This window comes from Lotus japonicus, chromosome 1, assembly GCF_012489685.1.
Source record: "Lotus japonicus ecotype B-129 chromosome 1, LjGifu_v1.2".
In the NCBI taxonomy this organism is placed as follows: Eukaryota; Viridiplantae; Streptophyta; class Magnoliopsida; order Fabales; family Fabaceae; genus Lotus; species Lotus japonicus.
The window spans coordinates 21167183-21193491 of NC_080041.1; the positions used below are offsets into that span (position 1 = coordinate 21167183).

Consider the following 26309-nt stretch of genomic DNA (forward strand, 5'->3'; position numbering starts at 1 on the left):
TCTCTTTATACCTCCAATTTTCAAAATTGGGTTGTAGGCCAAAAAAGCAACACAAATGGGTGAAGAAAATAGAGAAACAAAATTATGAAAATATGAAGTGGATCTGAGGTTATTAGAGCCCAACGAGGCGGTGGAGCATCGTTTTTAACAAAATCCAACAATATCTAAGACCAACAGAGCGTTCGCTCACAACTTAAAGGGGTGAAATTCACAAGAAGTAGTTGAACAAGTGGCTTTAGGGATGTGCGATTCACGTTCTGGGGTTCAGGTCGCAACAAAACTTTGAGGCATGGAGGTGCCATGGGGTTTCACATTGTGGGACAGTGGAGCCGTGTTAAAGGGAGTAAAGGCTTGGTGGTGGCCGTTTGTGGTGAGAAATATGATTTGGAGATAGATGAGACGTGGACTTAACAGACAAAGTGGATGGTTTTTTTAAATTTAATTCAGTAAAATTATTTTCATAAATTAATGTATGATAGTGTATATGCATTAAATTTATTTAAATTTTTACTAATTAGTAATTAGTTTTTAGTAGTGAGGAATTTGTTTTCGTCACTAAAATTTGCCTTTATAAAAAATGGGATGGAGTGTAGATTTTTAAAAAGAATGGGGTGGAGTGTCATTCTTACAAATCTTGAGGGGGTGAGTGTATTTTACTCTATAAATTAACTTATATTCAAGGAAGATAAAAAAAACTCATAACTTATATATAGTAACAAAATGAGTAGTATGTCATGCATGTTAAACTAAATTTTTGTGAAGTTATAATGTCAATTATATGATCTTTAGTCTTGGTGGCTAAGCCAAAGTTCTAACTTCGCCATTTTCTCTTGCAACAGTACGTAATTTATGTATTGCATCTATTTTAGAAAGAGTTTAAGTGGTGACTGGTGAAGATAATAGGGGACAAAATTAAATAACATGATATGCATACAAAGATGATAGGCCCTATTTTTACAACTCACATATGTACATGAGTCACATGTAAAAAATTAAAAATTTAGAAGATTTGTGGGGTGTTTCATGGCACCTATGTATCCCCTCCCTTAGATGTAGTTTTTCGCAATATCTCATGATGCTTCCATGATGGTGGCCGCAACTCATCTTGAAAGCTCCAGAATGGATCCAACGGTGGCCGAAGTTTTGGCGCTTAGATGGAATCTAGCAGTGATCAAAGATTTGGGGATGGATAATGTGGTGGTGCTAGAATATATATAATCAGATTCTCTTGTAGTGGTTGGTGCAATGAGGTCAACAACATATATACAATCCTGATATTATGCCTATTTTCTATGACTGATATCATCTACCTGCTTCTTTTACTAATATGGGGAAAAATAAACTTTCTTTTTGGAATTAGGAGGTGAGTTGTACAAATTATGGGGAAAAACTTTCCTTTTGCATTCAATTTTCATCAACTTTTTGGAGCTAGGAGGTGAATTTTGTTTTCCATTAATTAACACCCTTGCCCCATATGTATATATCATGCAAAATACACAATCACTTTACGTAATGGCCTGGAAAGCAAAATAGGTACAGCTAATAAAACTCTTTAAAATCATTGAACCATTTTCAATCTAACAATAATTACTTAACTAACCCTACAAGAGCAGAAAAGTTTAGCCGACCATGGCCAACCCATTACCTTTTCTTTATCCAAGCATTATGTGACACGCTAGCTAACCTGTTTACCTGTCCCTTTTAACCTGTAAATAAATAAATTAAAATCAAACCCGTTCTCATCTAAATTCTCTTGTCGTTTAATCCATCAGCAATGGTCATATTGAGTTTGAGTTGCATGCAGTCCCCACAGAAACCACAGCTTTCTATAAACATTAAAATTCCTCTTATATATGCACATTATATTTACATTGATTGAAAATGAAAGAATGAAATTAAATGGAGAAAAATAGGAATATATTATTATTTTTTTGATTGGGGAGAATAAGTTAAAGCGAAAGAAAACAAATTGATGAGAATCAATTTTCGCTCCTCAAATGATAAAAATGATTTTTTATTCTTTAATTAATCATGCATTAAAGGTACATAGAGGTCATATTTATTCTTTATTTTCTCTCTTACTTTTCCATCTAATCAAATAAGCATGAATAGGTAGAGAAAGATTTGTTCTGAGATATTTACCTACTTAATTAATGTTACTTTTAATTTCGAAAGAATTGGTTTTATAACTACCGAATGTGAGAATACTAAAAATAGAAAAAAAAACACTAAGTAAATTGTGCTTTCATTTTTATTTTAATCAAACCAAATTAACACACAACTTATTTTCATTTCACTTTACTAATTCTTAATTTGCCTAGTGTGGTCCAAGAAAAAATTATTCACAAGTTAAAACAGTTTCTCGGTAAAATTAATTTTAGGACATGAGAAAAATATAACAGATAATATTTACTAAATTTTAGTAATATAATTAAACATATTAAATTTTTATTTTTAACATGGTCCACCGTAAAATTGTCATATCTTCTTACATACTCAACATTCAAAGAAATATTAATTAGGTTTGTAAGTACAACATAAAATAGACAATTACAGATAATGACATGAAATAGTTAGGAAACTATGGAAAAATTAAGCTCAATCAATAACACAAGACTATATATAATGTGAGAAAAGCGAAGAAAAATCACGATCATTGTCAAAACCGAAAACAAAAGAATGATATGTGAATAGTATTACAACACATTGACTTCACTCTCAACCTCGGCATGACCCTATTACACCCATACTCTAGAAGCTTAAAGTGTTCGAATTATATCTCACAATTGCATAAGAAAAAAGAAAACACAAATATAAGCTTAAAATGTTTCTTGGTGTTGGTGCTTGGTTTATTATTGTAACAAGGAACTTGAGATTTATATATACATATATATATAACCTTGGAACCTCACCCTTCATCATTCTTGGCAATGCGAGACTTCTCCAAGATGTTTTTCCCTTGACCTCTTTCTTCCTTGATTAGCAAGTCAAAATTGATTTTTCCATCTAATTTCTCTATCACAACACTGCCACATATCAATAGTAAATTGTTCGCCATGTAGGTTCCCATGAAAGAGAGATGGGTCACAATGGACACGCTTCGGTACAAAATCTTTACAAACAACACTTTCACAATATCATCGTGGCTCTGAGCAGAAACTATCCTCGAAGCTGTCTCCATGGTCGAACCTTCGGATCTGATATCACTGTCAGGGAGACAAAACAAATCTTCATCAATGAGCCAACACCGAAGACCACAAAGAGATTTGAATCGTTCATGATTATCCAAAATCATAAAGTTTGTTTTATGGGTCATAGGATCTTATATTGTTTTTATCTCACTCATTTTTAACTAATATGTGATAATAGTTGTCTAAATGATCATATGTAAAGTTTGAGTTACATCGTTATAAGTGGGCTAATAATATTCAAGATAAACGATAATATATGAAATTTCTAACCCACTTATCTTAAATATTACTGATTCATCTAAAATTAAGATGATTTAACACAAACTTGGCCGAGAATCGTTTGGACAATTTTAGATGCTCACACATAAATTAAACATGACCATATTAGTAAAGGTCACATAACACAATTCGAATGTTTCAATAAATTCTTCCTTTGTTAAAACCAATCACCATACATAGATTCTAGTCAATCTAGTTTTGTCTAGACTTGACTTCATCTCTACAATCAATTGAAACATTTCCATACATGAGCACACGTTTAGTTTTCATGAATCTAATTCACAATCTACTTTCGTAAATACATCCTAGTACAAGGTCAATTCAGTAATCAACTTTCCCAAGTTGCAGTGGAATCACACTGCATTGCACCATACCACGCCACCTTTGCTTCTTCTTCACACTTTGCAACAGAAACAGAAACTCTCATCATCAGTTATCCCGAACGAAACGGTTTCCGACAACTCGCAACAACCAAGAGAGAGAAACAAGAGAGAGAAAGCGCGCGCGCACCACCGTGAAACCCGACACGCGCCGCGCCGCGATGCCGGGTGATCCGGATAACCGTCATCACCACCATCCCCGGTCCAAAAACCGACCATCCACGTCATCGGCTCGACCACCACCATCACGACCACCACCGGCGAGGGTTCCGTTACGGCAGTTACTCCGTGTGGCCTCGGTGGCGAGCGGTATTCAGTTCGGCTGGGCTCTACAGCTCTCTCTCTTAACCCCTTACGTTCAGCAGCTCGGGATCCCTCACCAATGGGCGAGCATCATCTGGCTCTGCGGCCCTGTCTCCGGCCTCTTCGTCCAGCCGCTCGTCGGCCACCTCAGCGACAAATGCACCAGCCGCTTCGGCCGCCGCCGGCCGTTCATTCTCGCCGGCGCCGCCTCGATCGTTGTTGCCGTTCTCATTATTGGCTACGCCGCCGACATCGGGTGGATGCTTGGTGACACCGAGAGCTTCCGGCCGGCCGCCATCACCGTGTTTGTCATCGGGTTTTGGATTCTCGACGTCGCTAATAACGTCACTCAAGGTCCTTGCAGAGCCTTGCTTGCTGATCTTACTAGTAAGCTCTCTTCTTCTTGATCCCTAATTGAAGGTTTTACTGTTCATCTTCTCCGGTTGACTTTTTTTTTTTTCTGGCTCTTGATGCATTTTACCTTTGATGGCATGATTTTTGTTACCTATTTATTTTGCAGTTGGCTTGTTTACTGAACTATGACTACTATTGACTAGAATTTAGCAAATTTTTTCTGCTGTGAAATATTTACTGAATGGTAAATTTGGTGTTTGATTTGGGCCGTTTGGGAAAACAACTTAATTAAGCACTTATGGTCATAAGCTACCATGGTCATAAACGGCCATGAGCGCTTATGACATAAATACTTGCACAAGCGCTTATGCTATCAGATAAGCTCAAATAAGCTCCCCAAACGGGTCCTTGGTTAATTTGTGCTTTTGCCACAATAAGGCTGTGCTCTGAATAGGTTGTTTGGGTCAGATTTTGCAATGGAGGTACTGTTTTGAGACAGAATTAATGTGGTTAGGGGACAACTGTACTTTGGTTATTAATAGATCCTTTCTGCATTCTAGTTGGGGGGGGGGGGGGAGGGGGGGGTGGGTCCTACCTTGTTGGTTCTATCATCTATGCCTTTGGTCATTTATAAATGCTATTGTAGTGAAATTTGTTGTGTGCTTGCTTTGAAAGTTGAAACTCATGGTTGTAGATGGTTTGGCTTTTTACTTCAGAGTTGACCTTGCACTTAATTGCACTTAAAGAGAGTAAATTTATGGAAAGCTGCACTTAATCACTGAACCAGCACCAGGAAAAAAAAACTTCATCCCTGCATAATCCTATGTGTAAAATTAAAATGTGAAAAAGAAAATCCTGCATAAGATTGTGTAGAGATTAGTGCTTACTGCTAAGTATCTGAAAATTTAAACAATGGTTATTTTATCATATTTAATAATTTGGGTAAAACTGGTTTCTGTTTTTAAGCTTTCCCCAATAGTGTTGTTTTATACTTTTATTACATATTTGATGGGGGCATAGCACATATGAACTTAATGATTTTTTATGAATACAGTTGTGGTTCATGTTTAGATTAAGCCTTCTATCTATTGTATAGTCAATAGTCATTTGTTTGCCTAAGTAGGTTATTATTATTACTATTATTACTATTATGCTCGGTTACGGTCCGCCGGTTTCTCTGGTTAATATTTTAAGTTTCAAATTCAGGGCAGTGTCAGATTTGAAAATTAATTTGGTGTAAAGCAGCTAGGTTAGTACCAAACTACCAAAGCAGAGAGTCAGGTTTTACTCCTCTGCTGGCTGTTTCCTTTATAGGCCCAGTGATTTAGTTGAATTAGATAAGTTTCGAGGTTTCCTTTTGAACTTTGGGGGATCATGCAACCCTATTTAAGATTTTCTTAGATAATTTTTTTAAGATGAATCTATTGGAATAGATATGGAAGATATACTAAGAAATAGGGGGATGAAAAATTTATTTAGACTCTTTTTCAGCTTATCCCTCATGAAGAGTTATCTTTGTTTAGGAGTGGTTGTTGTTGTTGGAGAGAAGTCAGAGAACAGTTCAAATATGCAAACATTAATTCAAGGGTGAGACGGCGAGGTGTCTAAATTGATAGTGTGAAGGTTGTGACTGTTGGTATGCACACGGTGACAATATTCAAAGGAGGTGACTCTTAGAGATGCGAGAAGAAATTAATAGGTGCTTATCCAAGAAGCCACTAACCGCCACTGCACAAAGAAGCTCTTTTGAAGAGCAAGGGCTTCCCAAGTTATTAAAGAGAAGAGAGCAATTGAGAGCCTCCAGAAGTGTTGTCATTATTATGAGTGGGGGACTTGGGTATGTAGGTTGATGCATTACTTATGGTGACTGGGTAATCTTTCTTTGAGATATTTGACATTTTCTTTAAAGCATTTCTATGGACGTAGGCTAGAGGTTCTGAACCACGCAAATTTTGTGTGTGTGATTTTTGTTGTGTCCCCATCTTCGATCCTCTCTATGTGTATTGGTTTTTCCTGATAGTGGTATGAGCTATGGTAGGGAGCACACCTAACTTTAACATCCCGTTATTTGATGGGAAGATAAAAGTTTCGATTTGGTAGAGGTGAGTACCATCCAAGACCTCTTCGTGCCACAAGGTCTTGATCAAGCTTTAGAGGATGAGAAACCAGCATCCATGACTGAGACTGATTGGACTAAGATCCAAAGGAAGGCCATGAGCACAATTTACTTTGCTCTTGCTACTTAGATCAAGTGAAGGGAGAGTACTAGAGTGTAGTGCTACAGCTGCACTCAGGCACACATGATTGTATCTATTAGGCATTTAGTTACTCCTACCTGCTGTAAGTTATTTAGAGTTAGTTTCTCTCTGTCAATGTTTTAAAACCCGGACCAATAATAAACTTGATCTCGTGATGTTGAGTTAATGAGTTATTGGTTGAATAAGTGGGTTTCTGGTTAAACCGATGTATATTCAATTTTATAATTGAAAACTTAAAACTTGTAATAATAATAAAAGATACAAAATAATAAATTACTTGAAAGTAGGAGAAATTGTATTATTACTTCTTAATCAGAATACAAAGGGTAATTACATTATATAGAAGAAGACTAATCCTAAATAAGGAAATAACTAATTATGTACACAATCTCTTAATAAGAGAATAAATCTCCTAATACTGAATATAATCTTCTTATAATAATTCTTATATTAATTCCTTATTTACAACACCCCCCTCAAGCTGGTGAATGAATATCTATCATTCCCAGCTTGCAAGTAAGCTCTCGAAACCGCTCCAAGGGAAGTCCTTTGGTGAGCACATCAGCCAACTGAAGTCCTGAGGGGACATACTGTGTAGATATTAGACCACTATCCAATTTCTCTTTGATGAAGTGCCGGTCTATCTCTATGTGCTTTGTTCTGTCGTGTTGGACTGGATTATGAGCAATACTACTGACAGATTTATTATCACAGAAGAGTCTCATGGGAGCTTCATACTTTATTTTCAAATCATCCAGTATGATCTTCATCCACAACAGTTCACAAACTCCTTGAGCCATGGCTCTAAACTCTGCCTCTGCGCTTGATCTGGCAACTACATTCTGCTTCTTGCTCCTCCATGTAACTAAATTTCCACCCAAGAACATACAATATCCTGTAGTGGATCTCCTGTCAACAATTGACCCTGCATAATCTGCATCAGTATAAACCTCCATAGACAACTGCTCACTCTTCTTGAACAGCAGACCTCTCCCTGGACTTGCCTTCAGATACTGCAAGATTCTATCCACAGCCTGTAAGTGTCTCTCATGTGGGTCATGCATGAATTGACTGACAACACTAACAGGATAAGCTATGTCAGGCCTAGTGTGAGATAGATAAATGAGCTTCCCCACAAGTCTCTGATATTGAGCCTTATCAACCCTAAGGTCCTCCTCACTACTTCCAATCTTGTGGTTTTGCTCTATAGGCACTCCAATGGGCTTACAACCCAATTTACCAGTCTCTTTGAGAAGATCAAGGACATACTTTCTTTGAGATATGAAAATCCCTTGCTTCGAGTATGCCACCTCCATACCTAGGAAATATTTCAGTTTTCCAAGATCCTTCATTTCAAATTGGGCTGCCAACTGTTTCCTCAGATTCTGCTTCTCAAGTTCATCATTACCTGCAATGATCATATCGTCTACATAGACTAACAGAAGAGTGAGTTTACCATTTTGAGTATGTTTGATAAAGAGGGTATGATCACCTTGGCTTTGTTTATAACCCAGAGACACCATAGCATTAGTGAATCTCCCAAACCAAGCTCGGGGTGACTGTTTGAGCCCATATAGGGCCTTCTTCAGTTTGCACACCTTATTTCTTCCTGAAGTAGGGTCATACCCCGGTGGAATCTCCATATACACCTCTTCCTCCAAATCTCCATGCAAGAAAGCATTTTTAACATCAAACTGTTGCAACTCCCAATCAAAATGAGCTGCTAAGGAAAGAATGATCCTTACAGTGTTCATTTTTGCTACCGGAGCAAATGTCTCTTCATAATCAATTCCATAGGTCTGGGTGTATCCCTTTGCAACTAGCCTCGCCTTATACCTGTCAAGTGTGCCATCAGATCGGTACTTCACGGTATAAATCCACCTGCAACCTACTGTCCTCTTGTCATTTGGCTTCTCAACAATCTCCCAAGTTCCATTTTTGTCCAGTGCATGCATCTCTTCATTCATGGCTTGAATCCAGTTCTTATCTTTTAATGCTTCTTGTACTGATGTAGGGACTCTAATAGAGTCAATAGCTGAAATAAAACTCTGATGCTGCACAGAAAGATTTTGAGTAGACACAAACTGGGATATAGGGTACTTGGCACAAGAACGTTTTCCTTTTCGTAAGGCAATAGGTAAGTCATCAAGGTTATGCTCATAGGAATTACTAGGCTCAGGGTTCGCAACACTTACCTCAGGATCAGACGATTGGACTTGTTGTTGGATCAGGACGGGTTTTACTTTCCGCTGGTACTTTATCCTGAACCTGTCAACATTATTCTGATCTGGTACTACTTCAGAACCATTGTCATCATTCTCATCTGGTACTAGTTCAGGACCATTGTCATCATTCTGATTTGGTACTAGTTCAGGACCATTGTCATCATCATCACTGTCCTCAGTGATAGGAATAGAGGAAGGCATAAAGGGATCCTGTAGAAGAGGAATAACAGACAATTCTGGAGACTCAACTTCCTGAGTATTCCCCCCCTGAAGCTGAGGATTGGGATAAAAAGACTCTGATTCTTGAAAAGTAACATCCATGGATATATAGACACGACGACTAGGAGGATGATAACACTTGTAGCCCTTTTTATCTGAGGCATATCCTATAAAGATGCACTTAATAGCCCGAGGATCTAACTTACCCCGATGATGACCGTGAACATGGACAAAGGCGGAACAACCAAATACACGACTTTGAAGACCTGACTTAATGGGCACAGACGGAAAGAAGCTAGTCATAACCTGCACAGGACTAACACTAGATAAAACCCTAGAAGGTAACCTATTAATTAAATAAGCAGCAGTCAAGACAGCTTCCCCCCAATAAAACTTAGGAACATTCATTTGAAAGAGTAAAGCTCGAGTGATTTCAAGAAGATGACGATTTTTCCTTTCAGCAACCCCATTTTGTTGTGGGGTGTCAACACAAGTCAACTCATGAACCACACCATTTTTTGTAAGAAATTCAGAAAAATTCTTGTTAACATACTCTTTCCCATTGTCTGACCTTAACCTCTTAATAGGTTTCCCAAACTGTGTTCTAATCATGTGGAAAAAGTTAACAAATAATTGAAACACCTCAGACTTATCTTTCATAAGAAAAACCCATGTAATCCGAGTACAATCATCAATAAAAGTAACAAACCATTTTGCACCAGAAACATTAGAAATGGACGAAGGTCCCCACACATCAGAGTGAACAAGATCAAAAGGTTGAGCACATTTATTATTACTAGGAAGAAAAGTTGAACGATGATGCTTAGAAAACTGACAAACATCACAATGAAAAGATTCGACTGACACTTTTGAAAATAAATGGGGAAACATGGTCCTAAGAATACTAAAAGGAGGATGCCCAAGACGCTTGTGCCGCAACCATATTTGAGAAGTATTCCAGGACTCTGAACTCGTCTGATGACACTTGCTTTCCTCGTGCCGTAGACAGTATAACCCGTCCTGTTCCTTAGCAATCCCAATTATCTGTCCCGTGGCAAGATCCTGAAAAACACCATGTGAGTGGAAAAAGGTTACAACACAGTTCAAGTCTCGAGTGAGTTTATGGATGGACAAAAGATTGTTAGAAAGCTTTGGGACATGAAGCACATGCTTTAAGGGAAGAGATGGACTAAGGTGAATATTACCACATCCCGTAATCTGGTTTTGGGATCCATTAGCAACAGTGATATAGTGTTTTTCAGGGTAAGTGGAATAAGAAGATAAATGTGAGGGGTGAGGTGTCATATGATCTGTAGCACCAGAGTCAATAATCCAGTCATTTTCAGTACTCAAAGCATTAAGAGATAAGAAGGTAGAACTCTTACCAGTCATTGTGAGAGAACAAGAACCAGAGGGCTTACTCAATGAGTCCATAAAAGCTCTCAGACGCTCCAATTCTGCTTTGCTAAGGCTAGGGACATCTTCTGCTGGTGGTACAGGTGGGACTTCATCATCATTTTCCATGTCAGAAGTTGTGTGATTTGCGCGCCTCTGCGGAGCACCTTTGGACCCCCTCATACGTCTAAGGACGTTTTCCCTTCCATAAAGTTTGAAACAGTACTCTTTGGTGTGACCAGACCTCTTACAGTAAGTGCAACGATCATCACGGTTGAAGAGATCATCACGGTTGAAGCGATCATCACGGTTGGGGCGATCATCACGGTTAGGGTGTCCGGAAGAGGTGGATCCTTTTATGGGACCCTTTCCAGAGGCTAAGGCTGAACCATCAACTGATTTGTCTTCCACCATCACTGTCCTCCTAGTTTCTTCACCACGAACTATAAAGAACACCTCTGAGAGAGAAGGGAGTTGCTCTTTACCCAAAACTTGGACCCGAATCGGATCAAATTCAGAGTTAAGCCCAGAGAGAAACTTAAAGATTCGCGCTTTTTCAATAAATTTATTCAATGTTGTGGAGTCAGCATCACACTTCATCTTCAGATTTTGATACTGATCTAATTCAATCCATAGACCATTCAAGGTCCCATAGTAATCTGTCACGGAGAGAGTTCCTTGCTTAGAATTGAAAACTTTATTTTCCAATTCATAACAAGCTGAGAGATCTTGTTTCTTAGAATATGCCTGTGCCAGATTATTCCAAATCTCCTTAGCAGTAGGGAAAAACATATAATTCCGGCTAATTTCCGGAATCATGGAGTACCAAAACCAGGTCATAATAAGAGAATTCTCTTCACGCCATGTGTCATATTGTGGATCAGTTTCAGCAGGGGCTTTTTCTTCAATATAACTGATTTTCTTGCGACTTATGAGAGTGTGACGGATGAGCTCAGACCATTGGAGGTAGTTGCGCCCATCCAAGCGAAAGGAACCTTGTAATACCGGGAGATCTTTGTGGGTCAAAGGTGGAAGAGAGACTTTCACTCCAGAAGTGAGTTTCTCCTTAGGTATGGGAATCTCGTCTCCAGACATACTGAGAGATGTTACTGTAGAAGGGAAACAAGAGGAAAAATAACAGAAACAGAGAAGATTGCACTCTCCTTGAATGGAAGAACCAAAGGCTTCTCAAGAAAAAACACCAACAAAGTGAGGAAACGACCCTCAGAACAAGACCAAAAGGCACGGGGAACCCTCTCTGTGCAATCGGAGTAACGAACAGAGGATGGCAGGCCGGTGATGAAGAGCACAGGCCTCCAAACGGTATAAGCCAACAGTGGCAAAACAGGAAACGTTACCAGATAAAAGGGCCGTAATAAGACGGCTAGGGTTTTTTTCGCAGAAGCAGAACTCCCAAGATCGGGAGCTCTGATACCAACTTGAAAGTAGGAGAAATTGTATTATTACTTCTTAATCAGAATACAAAGGGTAATTACATTATATAGAAGAAGACTAATCCTAAATAAGGAAATAACTAATTATGTACACAATCTCCTAATAAGAGAATAAATCTCCTAATACTGAATATAATCTTCTAATAATAATTCTTATATTAATTCCTTATTTACAACAAAATTAATTAAATATTTCTATTATACTTAGAAAATACATTTACAATAATTCTCATATAATTAAATTCAAAAAGTTAGAAAGCACTGAAGTGATTATGACATTATTTATCATATTTAGTAATCATGAAATATTGGTGGATGTGAGGAAATACTTTGATAATGCCAGATTTTTGCAGAAAAACTTTTTATATCCCACGTACGCTAGAAGTTAGGATGGGATTAAACCCTGAGCCACTGAAGAATTTTGATTTCAAACAAACTGGATAAAAGGATCCCATTTAAAAGGTCAGGATTTAAGAAGCTTAATTGGAAGTAGATTAGTTCTGCATTCATTGATACCAGAGGTCCTGGGTGCAGATGATCCTTCGGCTTGATATTAATTGTTGAATACAGTTCTCAATTATATATAAAACTTTAAAGGATGTGGTAGTTATCTTTTATTTTCACCTATCTTTCATAAAATTCTTTGCAAAGGTGACCTAAATGTCTGAACAAATATGAGGCATTACCTTCCTTTATATTCTTCAATAATTCCATCCCTTGCTTAGATATATGCAATGCTCACTTGGAAGGGAGGGAGAACTGTGTGTTCAGGGTGACCCCCCCTCTCCTCGTAACACAAAAATAAATAAATAAACCATCAAGCGTAATGCTCTAATGGAAGTCATAACTCTATGAAATTGAAAGTGATCGATTTGGAATGCTTTTATGCAAGTCATAACTCTGTGAATTGAAAGTGATTAATTTTGGAAAGCATATAATAATGATGCTCCTCTTCATTCTTTTCTTTATCATTTTCTTCTTTGAAATGTTAGGCAAGGATAATCGAAGGACTCGTGTCGCAAATGCTTACTTCTCCTTGTTTATGGCCATTGGTAACATTCTTGGCTATGCGACTGGAGCATACAGTGGTTGGTACAGGATTTTTACTTTCACACTTTCCCCTGCATGCACTATTAGTTGTGCAAATCTCAAGTCTGCTTTCTTTCTCGACGTTGCTTTCATTGCGGTCACGACATATGTCAGCATTACGGCAGCTCATGAAGTGCCTCTAAACTCAAGTGGGGCAGCCCATGCAGGAGAAGGGGCAGGGGAGTCAGGTAGCACGGAAGAAGCTTTCATGTGGGAATTATTTGGGACATTTAAATATTTTTCAAGCACTGTATGGATAATACTGTCCGTAACTGCTCTGAATTGGACTGGGTGGTTCCCGTTTATTCTCTTTGATACTGATTGGATGGGACGAGAAATTTATGGTGCTGATCCAAATGGAGGCCCTAATTATGATGCTGGAGTTAGAATGGGAGCACTTGGGTTAATGCTTAATTCAGTTGTTCTTGGAGTTACATCATTGCTCATGGAGAAGCTATGTAGGAAGCGGGGGGCTGGTTTTGTGTGGGGAATCTCAAATATCTTAATGGCTGTTTGCTTTCTTGCAATGTTAGTTGTAACCTATGTGGCAAATACCATTGGCTATGTGGGCAAAGATCTACCACCAACTGGCATTGTGATTGCTGCACTGATAATCTTTACCATTCTTGGGTTTCCATTGGCAGTAAGTTCCTCTTCTCTACTGCTTAAAATGGTATTGTTCCTTCCTGTGAAAATTGAAGGCAGCCTTTATGTCTCTAGATTAGAACAATGACTGAAATTCTGTTGTTCCTGAGTTCTGTTTAAAATCCTAGTGGCCATTACATTTTTTCTAAATAAGCCAAAAAAATTGCATGATATGCGTGAAGTGAAGTTTGAGAAATGGTCCCATTGACTTTATATACTATTTTATTAATGTTCTCTGATTTATATTCTTTATTCCAGATCACTTACAGTGTTCCTTATGCCTTAATTTCCAAGCATACTGAACCATTGGGACTTGGCCAAGGTGGGTTTTCTATTCACTACCTTGTTTATTTTTTCTTGAAGATGTGACTGTAGAACTATTTATACAGATTATTGCTACTTATTGCAGGGTTATCGATGGGTGTCCTGAATCTGGCAATAGTGATCCCACAGGTATTAGTGATGACTTGTATTCTATGAATGAGAAATTTGTAAAAGACATGTAGTAGTCAATAGACTTTGTGTTTCAGGAGTTATAGTTACATATTTATCATGTTTTATACAGATAGTGGTCTCCCTGGGAAGTGGACCATGGGATCAGCTATTTGGTGGAGGAAACTCCGCAGCCTTTGCTGTGGGAGCTGTTGCAGCCATTATGAGCGGACTCTTAGCTGTCTTGGCAATTCCCCGAACTGGTACCCAAAAGCCTCAAATCCGTGTATGAGGTATCATGTTTGATTGCTTTTGGCACTTGTTTCTTTCGAAGATGGGTGATGAGGATGCGATGTTATGGTTGGGGGCAGTATTGTTTTTGTAAATAGTTATTATTTTTGTATCCTTTTGTCTTGGGTCTTTTCTTCTCAAGATTACTACCTCCCAATCATTTTCTAATGAATAAATTAGTCCTTGCCTGTGTTCTATTCCTAATGGTCATTATTAAGCCAATGATCTGATTTTTGGGTGTTATTATTTTCTGAAGCAAAAAAGCTTTTGGAATAATTTCTTTTTGTGTGATCCTGATTTGTGGGTTCCCTGTTTGAAACCTGGAGGTTGGTTGGTCATGTAAACCATGAGGGACATCTACAGGTTGTAGGAGAGGGTGGTGTCTAAGGACAATGTAAAACAAGAAATCATTTATAATTTCTTTTCCAAACATTTTGTAATCCTTCATGTATTATGAAAAGCTGTCATCAAATACTGATTGACATTAGTGCAATCAATGGAGACTATTGTCATTGTAAATCAGTCATGCATGTGTACGGTGTTTCTTTTAATGCTAAATACCACGGGAAAGTAGTTGAGGCATCTTCCATTTGTTCCAAAGCTAACATTGAGAAACATACTTTCCCCACTAAAATGAGTTGGTTGCTGCTGAGTGAGAATCACCCCCCCTAAAAAAATCATTTTTTTTGAAGCAGTGCTGATTTGACATTACATACATTAGTGCTCCGATAATGATTTTTTGGAATCTCATACATTTGTGTGATTTATTTGTATGGAGAATGTTTTTAGTGGCCAACAGTGAGTAAGTGAATTTTCTGATGTAAACCTTGACAGAGACCTGTCTTTAATACTTCTTCCTACTATTTTTGTGTAGAAATTTTTTTCATTGGAAAAATAAAACTTGAATGTAGTATTCAATGTTAACACTTAATTTGTGCGTGCTATCGATTAGGGTCCTCTCATGTCTCGTGCCAAATGACTTTGTCCATCTCTCTTAATACTCGTAATAGGATTGTAACATGACAACATGACAGTGTCATGTGGACTCCACATGAGAAGATCTTCATCTGTCTAGCTATGAGGTTACTTAATGACAATATTTATTTATTGTAGTCATTCAATGTTAAGACTTAATTTGTTGATCTTGCTATGCTGTTCCTTATTTAACTATTTAATTGTTTGGCTTAATACGTCAGAAGGCCCCTGAAATTGTAAAGGGAATCAGTTTCAGGGCCTGTAAAATTTTTGCATCAAATTGGATCCCTAAGAAATTTTTTTTAATTCAATTAAGGCCAAAGTGTGTCTGATGCTGAAGTAGCTTCAATTTTAGCCTAGTCAGCTTTCCCACGTGGCATTTGGAATTATTTTTTAATTGAAAATTTTTAAAACTTAATTTTTTAATTCCAAACCCTCTCAAATTAACCCCAAATCATCTTCTCATAACTTAAAAAAAATAAAAAACTTAATCTAACCTAATAACTTAAAATAACCTGATCTAATCAAATACTAATCCCTAATCTAATCTGAGAATCCCCAATTAAGCCCTGACTATTCATCTTCATTTTTCATCCCCAATTTCAACCCTAGAGTGGATGAAGATAGAACCATCTTCTCCCCACCTTCATCCCCATGTGGCCAACCTCGCACTGTCTGATTCCCCTGTCCACTCAACAACCCAGATCTGCAACCCTTCCCCTTCGTGGCATTAATTTTCGCTCTCATTAACTAGATCTACAACGCGATCAAAATACAGAGAGAGGGATGGAGGTTGTGATCAGTGAGAGGGAAAGAGATCAAGGAGAAGATGGCGGTGGTGGGAGGGAAGAAGAAACCTCATTCAAGCCCTGTATTGCTTCTTCATCTCCCCAGCAGCCACGATTTCTTCAAATTGAAGAAGAAGCTTCTGTTTCATGACAGAGCAGAATCGAAGAACTCAGGGAGGTGACGAACCTCACATTGGTGAATTGAATCCATGAGAACCATCTGGAGTGGCTGGGGACCAGGATTACGTTAGCGTCTGGAGTGGCGAAGGGTTTGGGTTCTGACGGTGGGGCATCGGGTTTCGCCGGCTGTGGTTGGTGAAGAGGAGGAGGAAGAGGTGGTGGAGGTGTTCCGGCGGAGGAAGACGGAGGGGTTTTCTTCCCCTGAGTACAAAGTGAACAAACAAGCATAGAGCCCAGTGAAGATTTTTCCCCATTTTTCAAAGAAAATGAACTAACAAGTAGCGATTTCACTGCTCTGATAGTTACTCACCAACCATGTACTTTCCCATGTGCAATAACCTCGCAAGTTCTATTTTTTCCCCATCTTTTATGATTACTGGTATATATATCCATTTCAATACTGGGTTCGTGATTAATCTGAATGCAGTGAATTAGTTATTGGTCCTCTCTCTTGTTCTTATTCCCCTATTTTTTAATCCCTAAAAGTTTAGGTTTTGTATTAGGAATTTATTTTTAATTTAGGCTTTAATATATGAGTTGGAATTAAAAAATTAAGTTTTAAAAATTTTCAATTAAAAAATAATTTCAAATGCCACGTGGAAAAGCTGACTAGGCTAAAATTGAAGCCACTTCAGCATCAGACACACTTTGGTCTTAATTGAATTAAAAAAAATTTCTTAGGGACCCAATTTGATGCGAAAATTTTACAGGCCCTGAAACTGATTCCCTTTACAATTTCAGGGGCCTTCTGATGTATTAAGCCTAATTGTTTTTATTAAAATAATATAATTGCTTAAAGAATGAAGTATTATATGATGTTTTAAGTTTTTAATGGAGTAGTACAAGATTACTTTTTTCAATTTTAATTGCTAAAATGCAGAGGGACTAATTTTAAGTTGTTTTGACAGTAATATCTCCATCCTTCCTTCTCAACTCCCTTGTCTATCAACTCCGGCAACACTCTCAGAAACCTCCATCCTACAGGCCTTCATTGCCTATCCACCTCTCAGCTCCGGCAATGTCACCCCCGCACGAGATCTTGTTGACGAACGCATTGGCAGAAACCACCAACACCTTGTTGACGACCACATTGGCAGAAACAACCGAGGACGAATTGGGGCTGTTTCCAGCGACTGAGGTCGGTTGAAGTCAGTCTTGGAGGGGTTTTGTTCCTTCCCTTTGATTCAGTGGATGAAGCGAGTTCATGGAAAAGTAAAGCAATTGGTTGTTTCGTGAGGCAAATGGGGAAAAATGTTGCATCAAAGTATTGCTAATCCATTAATGGTCTATTCTCCACCCGTTTTCACATCAGAACTTGAAGGTAAACAAAAATTAAAGCGACAAGTGAAAAGTAGAAGATGAAGGAGAAAAAAGAAGGCTTAATCAAGTTTTTGGTCCCTAACCTTTGTCATAAATATGGCTTTAGTCCCTCGCCGGAGTAAAGGTGGGGATTGATCCCCATTTTTTGGCAAAATGATTGGTTTTGGTCCTTCCGGCCGGTTGGGTCAACGCCAGAGCTTTGGGATGCCCATGTGGCATGGCCACGTCATTTAATGAGTCCATTTGGATTTTTTTTTTCTTTTTCATTAAGAAAAACCCATAATTAAAATACTAAACCCTCCCTAATTAACCTCCTTTAAATTAATTAAAACACTCACCTAAGTGCAGCAGAAATCCTAGAAAACAAAATCCCAAACCCATAAAATAACAAATAGATGAACATGGAGATGAAGATGATCCCAACCCCAGTCTCACCCAGATCGAGCTGCCCCGACACCAAGCCACCACCCCCAACCCCACCCCTCCCACATCGAGTCACCCCCAACCCCAACCCACCCAGATCGAGCCACCCCAACCTAAGCCCCTCCCAGATCGAGGCATCTCTGAGAAAGAAAGAAAAAAACCAAAAGAAGCAGAAAGCTCGAAGCGTGGACGTAGAAGATGAGAAAAACCTAAATCGGAGTAAAACACAAATGGGTTTTATTGATCTTTGAGTTTTATTTCAGGAAGAAGAAAGCATTGGAGTTGGAATTTTTCTCTATGGGTTTTCTCTCCGGAGAAGTTGGGAGATGAAGGTTTTGGGTTTGGAGATGGAGGTTTTGGGCACACGAGAAAGAGAGAAAGGAGGACGAAAAGGAAGGAGGAAAAGGAGAGGTTTTAAGAATTTTTGGGATTATCTTCTTGAAATCTGGGTTCTTGAGTGTAGATGAATGTTTGCTGGAGGAAGATGAATTTCTCCAGTTTTTTTCATAAGATGATAACTTGATAAGAGAAAAACAGACAGTTACCACAAGGAGGAGAAGGTTGTGCCCGTGGTTGTGAGTGGTGACTACCGCAGAGGATGAATCATCCACCGTTTCAGCAGCTTCAGCACATCTTCAGTATATAATTTGTAATTTACAATCAGATTGGGATTAATTGTTCGTTGGTGATTTAATTTTGGTATTAGTTGGTGAGTTAATTTGGGAATGGTGGTATGATTGAAGTGAATAAGAAGAGATGAATTTGTTCTTTACGGTGCAGAGATTGAAGGTGGAGGAGGATCTGCACAGGGAAGGGAAGAATTTAATCAGGAGGGATTTAAGGTTTTTTTTTAATGAAAAAGAAAAAAATTCCAAATGGACTCATTAATTGACGTGGCCATGCCACATGGGCATCCCGGAGCTCCGGCGTTGACCCAACCGGCCGGAAGGACCAAAGCCAATCATTTTGCCAAAAACTGGGGACCAATCCCCACCTTTACTCGGCGAGGGACTAAAGCCATATTTATGACAAAGGTTAGGGACCAAAAACTTGATTAAGCCAAAAAAGAATACTGTGTCTGCACACTGTTGTGCTGTCGTTGAAGAAAGCAACTTCGGTTGAGGAATGCGATTTGCGGTTGCTCTCGTTTGCCCCTACCACATGATAACCTCTAATTTGAATTCCCAAATACAGAGCAACCTTGGTTGCATCTGCAACCTCCATAAGGAATCAATCCTTGACTTGCAAGTCTCACTGTATTCGCAAACGGTGGTTGGTTCGGGTGGAGGAGTGGATGGCTATGTACAATAGCTAGGCCCGGAGAGAAACGAGAGAATGGGAGAGAAAGAGTTACAGTATTGGAATTTTAATTATTACCTCTAATGGTTGTTATTTAAGTGAACCACCATGGTTCATGCTAGACAGGACCTTTGTATCTTGGTCCTGATTTGCGCTCAATTCTTTTGTACAGTTTGGAGTTTGGACACTTGTTATCACACTCTTTGACATACAACGTATCATTTTGATTATCAAATTTACTTCACTAATAATCTACTTTTAATTAACTGAGAGATTTGTAACAGGAAGTATTATTCATTTTAGACAGTCAACTAGTTACTTATAGGCTAGACTACTAAAATTTATGTTGATTAATTTTTCCCCCCTTGATATTTGATTAGGCTGAAAAAGATGCTTTCTGGATTTGGTACATGAATTTGATAATACATGTCTCCGTAAATTATTACTAAAGGCGCAATGTGGTGGAACTCAACAATGCCATGTCCACTATAAAGGAAGAGAGGGCTGGTATTGTTTTAGTGATAAGTGCCAATTTTACGTAGTTTTCCATTGTTATTAAGGCACTTATCTATGTGATTTATGGAAATTATCTTGCAAATTGACTCTCTTTTGATTAGAATGTGTTTAAATGGAGATCCAATCTCAATTGTTGTTGTAGGGACATGAATCTAGTGAAGAGATGAAGATTTGGTGAAAAGATAAAGAGTTTTGGAAGGTTTGGGAAAAATCAGCTGAGCCCTTTAAAAACCAGCTGAGCTCCTTTTTCCTGTCAGAAAAGGGCTGAGCGGCCAAGAAAGGGGCTGAGCGTCTTCAAGGCGGTTAAAGAAAACCCATCCCTAAAGTAACAGGGCGCTGAGCGGCCAGAAAAGGGGCTGAGCGGTCGTGCCAGATTTTCCATTTAAAAGGAAATTTTAAAGCAGAACAGAGGAGAACTTCTGGGACCATAACTGAAACCCACAACTTAGGGAAAGATAGAACTCGAAGGAGAGCATCAAGGGAGGTATAGGAGACTTGGGAGAAGGCTTTGGAGCCGATTTCATCGTCGGGGAACCGTCACGTATTCGGTTTTTCATCGTTCTTCTTCTCTTTTATGATTGTAAAGCTATCCATGGAAATGGATAGCTAATTTCTCATTTGTTGGGATTAGAACTAGTTGTTTTGATGCTCATGTAATCTATTTGATTTCCTTTCATGCAAATTTCATGTTTCTATGCTAAATAATCAATGGTTTTCTCTTTTGCTTCATGCTACATCTTAGGTTTGATCCCCTTGGGTATTTTGATTGATTCAAACTTGTTTAGGGAATTCACACGTTCTTGAGTCTGAACTGGAGTTAATCATATGTTTCTTTTCCATGATTCAATGATTTTTACCTTGTGCTTCATGCTTGTTTTGGATTGATCACCTAGAACATGAATTTAGATTTAATAGGATGGTGGGATCTAACTATTTAAATCTGAAATAGGTAAAATCATCTAATGATTCTAAGGTCTAGGGATAGGGTTAGATCATTAGTCTATTCAAACATCCATGCTTAATGCTACTCACTATTGTTAATCGATCAAGGGATTAAAGGTTAATATAGTTGAGTTGATAATCTTCTACGCCGGGAGACTGGGTAGTAAGATAAGAAATTGTGGGAGGAATCAATTGCATAGAACGATATTTGTATGTGAATCAATAGAATACATAGAGGTCAAACAACGAAACTCTAATCCCAACAAAACTATCTACCTTGGTGAATCCAATTACTTTATCTGCTTTCTTTATATTTTCATGTTCTTAAACAAACCCCTAATATCTCTGTTAACCATCATTTGAGTTTGTTAGCTATTGAATGACATAAGTATTACACCTCCCAGTGGATACGACAAAACCCTTTACTATACTACAATTGAGTCTTGAGAGATTCGAACGTAGAGTGGTAAAAAAATCTTTCAACAAATTGGCGCCGTTGCCGAGGAGGTGTGCCAATACTAATTGCATTGCAATAGTTTTCATTCTTGAATGATTGTGAATATAGTGTATAGTTTTTGTTTTCAGTTTAACTTTCCTTGTTGTTACTAATCTCTTGTGTTAGTTAGCTAGTTCAAGAGGAGAAGCAACAAGAAGCTTCTGAATCACTACTTTCAAAATGTTTCAATCGTCTCAAACATACTATCCCTCCGAAGAGGATAGGATTTCTAAGCTTGAGGATACATTGGTGCAATTTATGCAATTGTCAATGATTAATCAAAGGAATACTGAGGCTTCCATCAAGAACTTGGAGGATCAATTGGGAAAGCTAGCTAACATGGTAGCTGAACATGGAAGAGGAATTGTTGAAGCACAAGTGGAAGAAAGTGAGGAAGAAGAAGAAAAATCAAAAAAAGAAGAAAGAGATCCAACCCTTCACCACTTACCGATTCCTTCAAGCCCTCCACAGGTAAAACATGATGAGGATGAGGTAAGCGTTGAAGATTTTGATAGCATATCACATCACCAATGCAATGATGAAATTATTAATGTTGAGCATATTGACTCTGTATTTGGTGATAGGTTTGATGAACAAGTTCCATCAAATTCTTCAAAGAACTTTAAATTTTCATTCATTCATATGCATGTAAATACCTTGGCATGTGAGTTGAATGTAGGTGAATTGGGTTTGATTGAGAAAAGAAAGAAAAAAAATGAGTTTTTGATGGCTTGGAAATACTTTGTTATAAAATTAGATGAAATCCAAGTCAAAAGGCCTAAAAAAAGGAAGGGGTTATACTATAATCCTTGTTTGTGGTCACCATGATAGTGCTAGCGTCAAGCTAATGACCTTAAACAAGCGCTTCCTGGGAGGCAACCCAGTGTTTTTATTGCTTTTGTTATATTTATGTTTTTATGTGTTTTAGTAAGTGGTAGTGTGATTTTGTGAAGCTTTGATTAATTGTGTGCTTTAAGGTGCTTCACAAGTTTTGATAGATATATTGAGTGTGTTCATAAGCTTTGGAAGCAACGAAAATGATAAACTTTGAATTTGAGGAGGTGACTTGTGAAAATGCATGAAATTTGAATGGAATTTGGATCATGTGAAATTTCTGTTCAAAATTTGAGTTTAGGGGTTGCTACAGGTTCAACTAAGTGTTTATCATGCATATGGATTGATGGTATGCAAGGTTTGTATGAATTGTAAAATCTGAGGTATGTGGTTGTGTGGTCTTAAGTGAAAAACAAGTCCCACTATGGTATTTTCTTCATAAACTGTGCAAAGTTTCTTCCTATTGCTTGTGAACCATCTCATAATGTGTTTTGAATGTTGTTTTTCAAGTTTTAGGATAAGTTTTAGTGAACTTCTTGATGTGTGATGGAATTGCAAAAATGAAGGTCTATTTGTGATTGTCATGTCCATGGAGTGAGTTATGATGCCATGCGCTTCAATTGTGTATCTAAAAGCTCTCAACAAGTTTTAAATAATGTTAATATATCGTTTTGAGGCCTAGCATGAAGGAAATGTAAGAAGTTCAAAATATAAGGTATTGAGTTGTGAAATAAGTGAAATTTGACCCTAAATGGAGCTTAGAGTGACTTTTGTGCGAAATGTGCTTCAATTTCTAATCTTAAGTTATGCACAAGTTTCATAGGGTATATAAATGTGTTTGAACCAAATGACATGTGTTAAAATTGTTTAAATCAAAATTTGGCCTATTGAGTTGTGGAAATGCATGAAACTTGACTTTGAAGCTTGGATTGTAAATCACTGATGAATTGAGCTTGAGTGTTGATTTTTAAGGCTTAGACATGTTTCATATGATGAATGGATGTGAAAGAATCAATTGGCATGCTTTGAAAATTCAAAACTCAAAATTTGACCTACCCACTTGTGAAAATTGTCAATTTGATCTTTTGATTTTGGATTTGTGATTGAAAATTTAGTTTGAAAAAGATTTGAGCAAGTTTAAATGAGTGTTTAGAGTGTATGAGTGAAGGTGAGGAGTGAAAACTTAGTCTAGAACAAGCATTGGATATAACACTTGTGAAAAACCAGATTTTTCAACTGCAACACCATTATGCAGGTCTTGTTTCTGTCCAAAACACGCTTAGCGTGTTATTTGGGGTGCTTAGCGCCCTGAATTTTGCAAAGCATAATGGATTCACTGTCATTTTAGCGCTCAGCGCTAGGTTTGGGCGCTCAGCGCCACCCTTGAAACAGCAATACATGCTTTACTTCAAATGTACATAACTTCTTCATTTCTTATCGGGTTTAAGCAAATGACCACTCTTTGGAAAGATCTTGAAGTCTATTTTCATATGAACTTGAGTTTTTACTATTATAACACTTTTATTTTCTCATTTCTCTCTTTTATTCTAACATGTTTCAAGTGACTGTAAGACAGATTAACAATAAAATCATACAGTTTGGCCTGAGGACAGTCCATTTATCAAGGAGGGAGTGAGACATCAAGGATTTGAGTAGTGATCTTGGATTCAAAGCATTCACATCATGAGGGAGTCCACTTTACCTTGTTTTTAGTTTCTTTTTAATAGTATAGTTTTTTTCTATAGATAGCACTTGTGCCCTAGATTTCATGTTTCTCTGACTGTTTTCAATACTAGCATGACTATTGTGAGAAGCCCTTGATCTGTACTTAAAATGAATTGATTTTAGTGATTCTATGATAGAAGTTGTGTTTGCACTCATTGATGTCATGACTAGATATGATTGCATTATTCACTTGGAATTCTTGAAGCATAACAAGAAAATTACTTGAAAATCAGGGTTATTTGAAACTTTTTAGCCTGTGAGGGAGTGTTCCTATACACTGTGAGTTGAGAGAGCATCACTTCTTTGCATGGTTGATTTTGTTTGAGTATCTGATATCATTGGCTGCATGGAATTGATAGGAAAGGATCAAGGCATATTTTGTTATGTATATATAGCTACTTAGCTAAATAGCCTTCCTATTTCAATAGAAGTCCATTTGTTACCCCTTTGAGCCTGAATGTTGAATGTTTTGTGTATTGTTCTTCACTATAACCCTATCCCTAAAAGAAAAACAACGACTTTCCTAAGCTCGATAGGCTAAGAGAGCATTCACTAGTGTGAGTTGTATGCAAGTTGGGGGGAGAAGGCTCTTGAGCTGAATTTTTTGTGCAATTTCAGATTCAATGTATTTGTAAATATTTTCAAATGTGAGTATGCTTGAAAAGAAAAAAAAAGGGCAAAAATAGAAAGAAAGAAAAAAGAAAAAAAAATGCAACAAGAACAAAAAGAGAATAAAGAAGATATTGATGAGAAAACAAAGGGTTGAGTTGAATTGAACATGGTGAATGGGAGTTGGTTTAAAGCAAGTTGAGGGGAGTGAATATCATGAATGTAAAGTGTGATTTCTCTCTTGCCTTGTTGAGTTTCTTTGCATATCCTGAAAAACAAAACTCTTTGAAGCCTAGCCTCATTACAACCCTGTAAAGACCTTAGTGATCCTTGATTTCACATGTAGTTTTGATGATTGAGGAGACAAGTAACAATCTTGACTTATGTGATTCAGTGATGTACATGAGCGAAACACAGCCTTGCCTGATTTACATGCTATATCCTGACTCGATTGAGTGGTTCCCTGATCAAGAGTAATTGATTGCATGCCTATTGAGTTTCAGGTTGCATAAGTAGTTGTATTAATGTCATGCATTCTCTTGTGGGCATCATGTTTCTGTTTTGGATCATTGATTCAATCTTTGTGAGATCTTGCAAATTGAGCTTTGAAAAAGTTTAAGTCATGCTTGTTTGATTTAAGTCATTACCTTTTGTTTGAGGACAAACAAAGTGCTAAGTTGGGGGGAGTTGATAAGTGCCAATTTTACGTAGTTTTCCATTGTTATTAAGGCACTTATCTATGTGATTTATGGAAATTATCTTGCAAATTGACTCTCTTTTGATTAGAATGTGTTTAAATGGAGATCCAATCTCAATTGTTGTTGTAGGGACATGAATCTAGTGAAGAGATGAAGATTTGGTGAAAAGATAAAGAGTTTTGGAAGGTTTGGGAAAAATCAGCTGAGCCCTTTAAAAACCAGCTGAGCTCCTTTTTCCTGTCAGAAAAGGGCTGAGCGGCCAAGAAAGGGGCTGAGCGTCTTCAAGGCGGTTAAAGAAAACCCATCCCTAAAGTAACAGGGCGCTGAGCGGTCGTGCCAGATTTGCCATTTAAAAGGAAATTTTAAAGCAGAACATAGGAGAACTTCTGGGACCATAACTGAAACCCACAACTTAGGGAAAGATAGAACTCGAAGGAGAGCATCAAGGGAGGTATAGGAGACTTGAGAGAAGGCTTTGGAGCCGATTTCATCGTCGGGGAACCGTCACGTATTCGGTTTTTCATCGTTCTTCTTCTCTTTTATGATTGTAAAGCTATCCATGGAAATGGATAGCTAATTTCTCATTTGTTGGGATTAGAACTAGTTGTTTTGATGCTCATGTAATCTATTTGATTTCCTTTCATGCAAATTTCATGTTTCTATGCTAAATAATCAATGGTTTTCTCTTTTGCTTCATGCTACATCTTAGGTTTGATCCCCTTGGGTATTTTGATTGATTCAAACTTGTTTAGGGAATTCACACGTTCTTGAGTCTGAACTGGAGTTAATCATATGTTTCTTTTCCATGATTCAATGATTTTTACCTTGTGCTTCATGCTTGTTTTGGATTGATCACCTAGAACATGAATTTAGATTTAATAGGATGGTGGGATCTAACTATTTAAATCTGAAATAGGTAAAATCATCTAATGATTCTAAGGTCTAGGGATAGGGTTAGATCATTAGTCTATTCAAACATCCATGCTTAA

General features: G+C 37.7%; 1 protein-coding gene across 1 annotated transcript; it reads left to right on the forward strand.

Moving 5' to 3' along the window:
* Window positions 1-3816: 3816 nt before the first annotated feature.
* On the forward strand, window positions 3817-15008 carry LOC130734103 (sucrose transport protein SUC4-like). Its single transcript, XM_057586410.1, has 5 exons — window positions 3817-4540; window positions 13051-13790; window positions 14051-14114; window positions 14202-14245; window positions 14358-15008. Exons 1-5 carry the CDS (start codon window positions 4012-4014, stop codon window positions 14514-14516), a joined length of 1536 nt encoding a protein of 511 aa, XP_057442393.1. The 5' UTR covers window positions 3817-4011; the 3' UTR covers window positions 14517-15008.
* Window positions 15009-26309: the final 11301 nt, after the last annotated feature.

Coding starts and splice junctions, on each gene's coding strand:
- LOC130734103 (XM_057586410.1), top strand. CDS start 4,012: ATGCCGGGTGATCCGGATAACCGTCATCACCACCATCCCCGGTCCAAA. Junction 13,791..14,050: donor TTCTTGGGTTTCCATTGGCA/GTAAGTTCCTCT, acceptor TCTTTATTCCAG/ATCACTTACAGTGTTCCTTA. Junction 14,246..14,357: donor TGGCAATAGTGATCCCACAG/GTATTAGTGATG, acceptor TGTTTTATACAG/ATAGTGGTCTCCCTGGGAAG.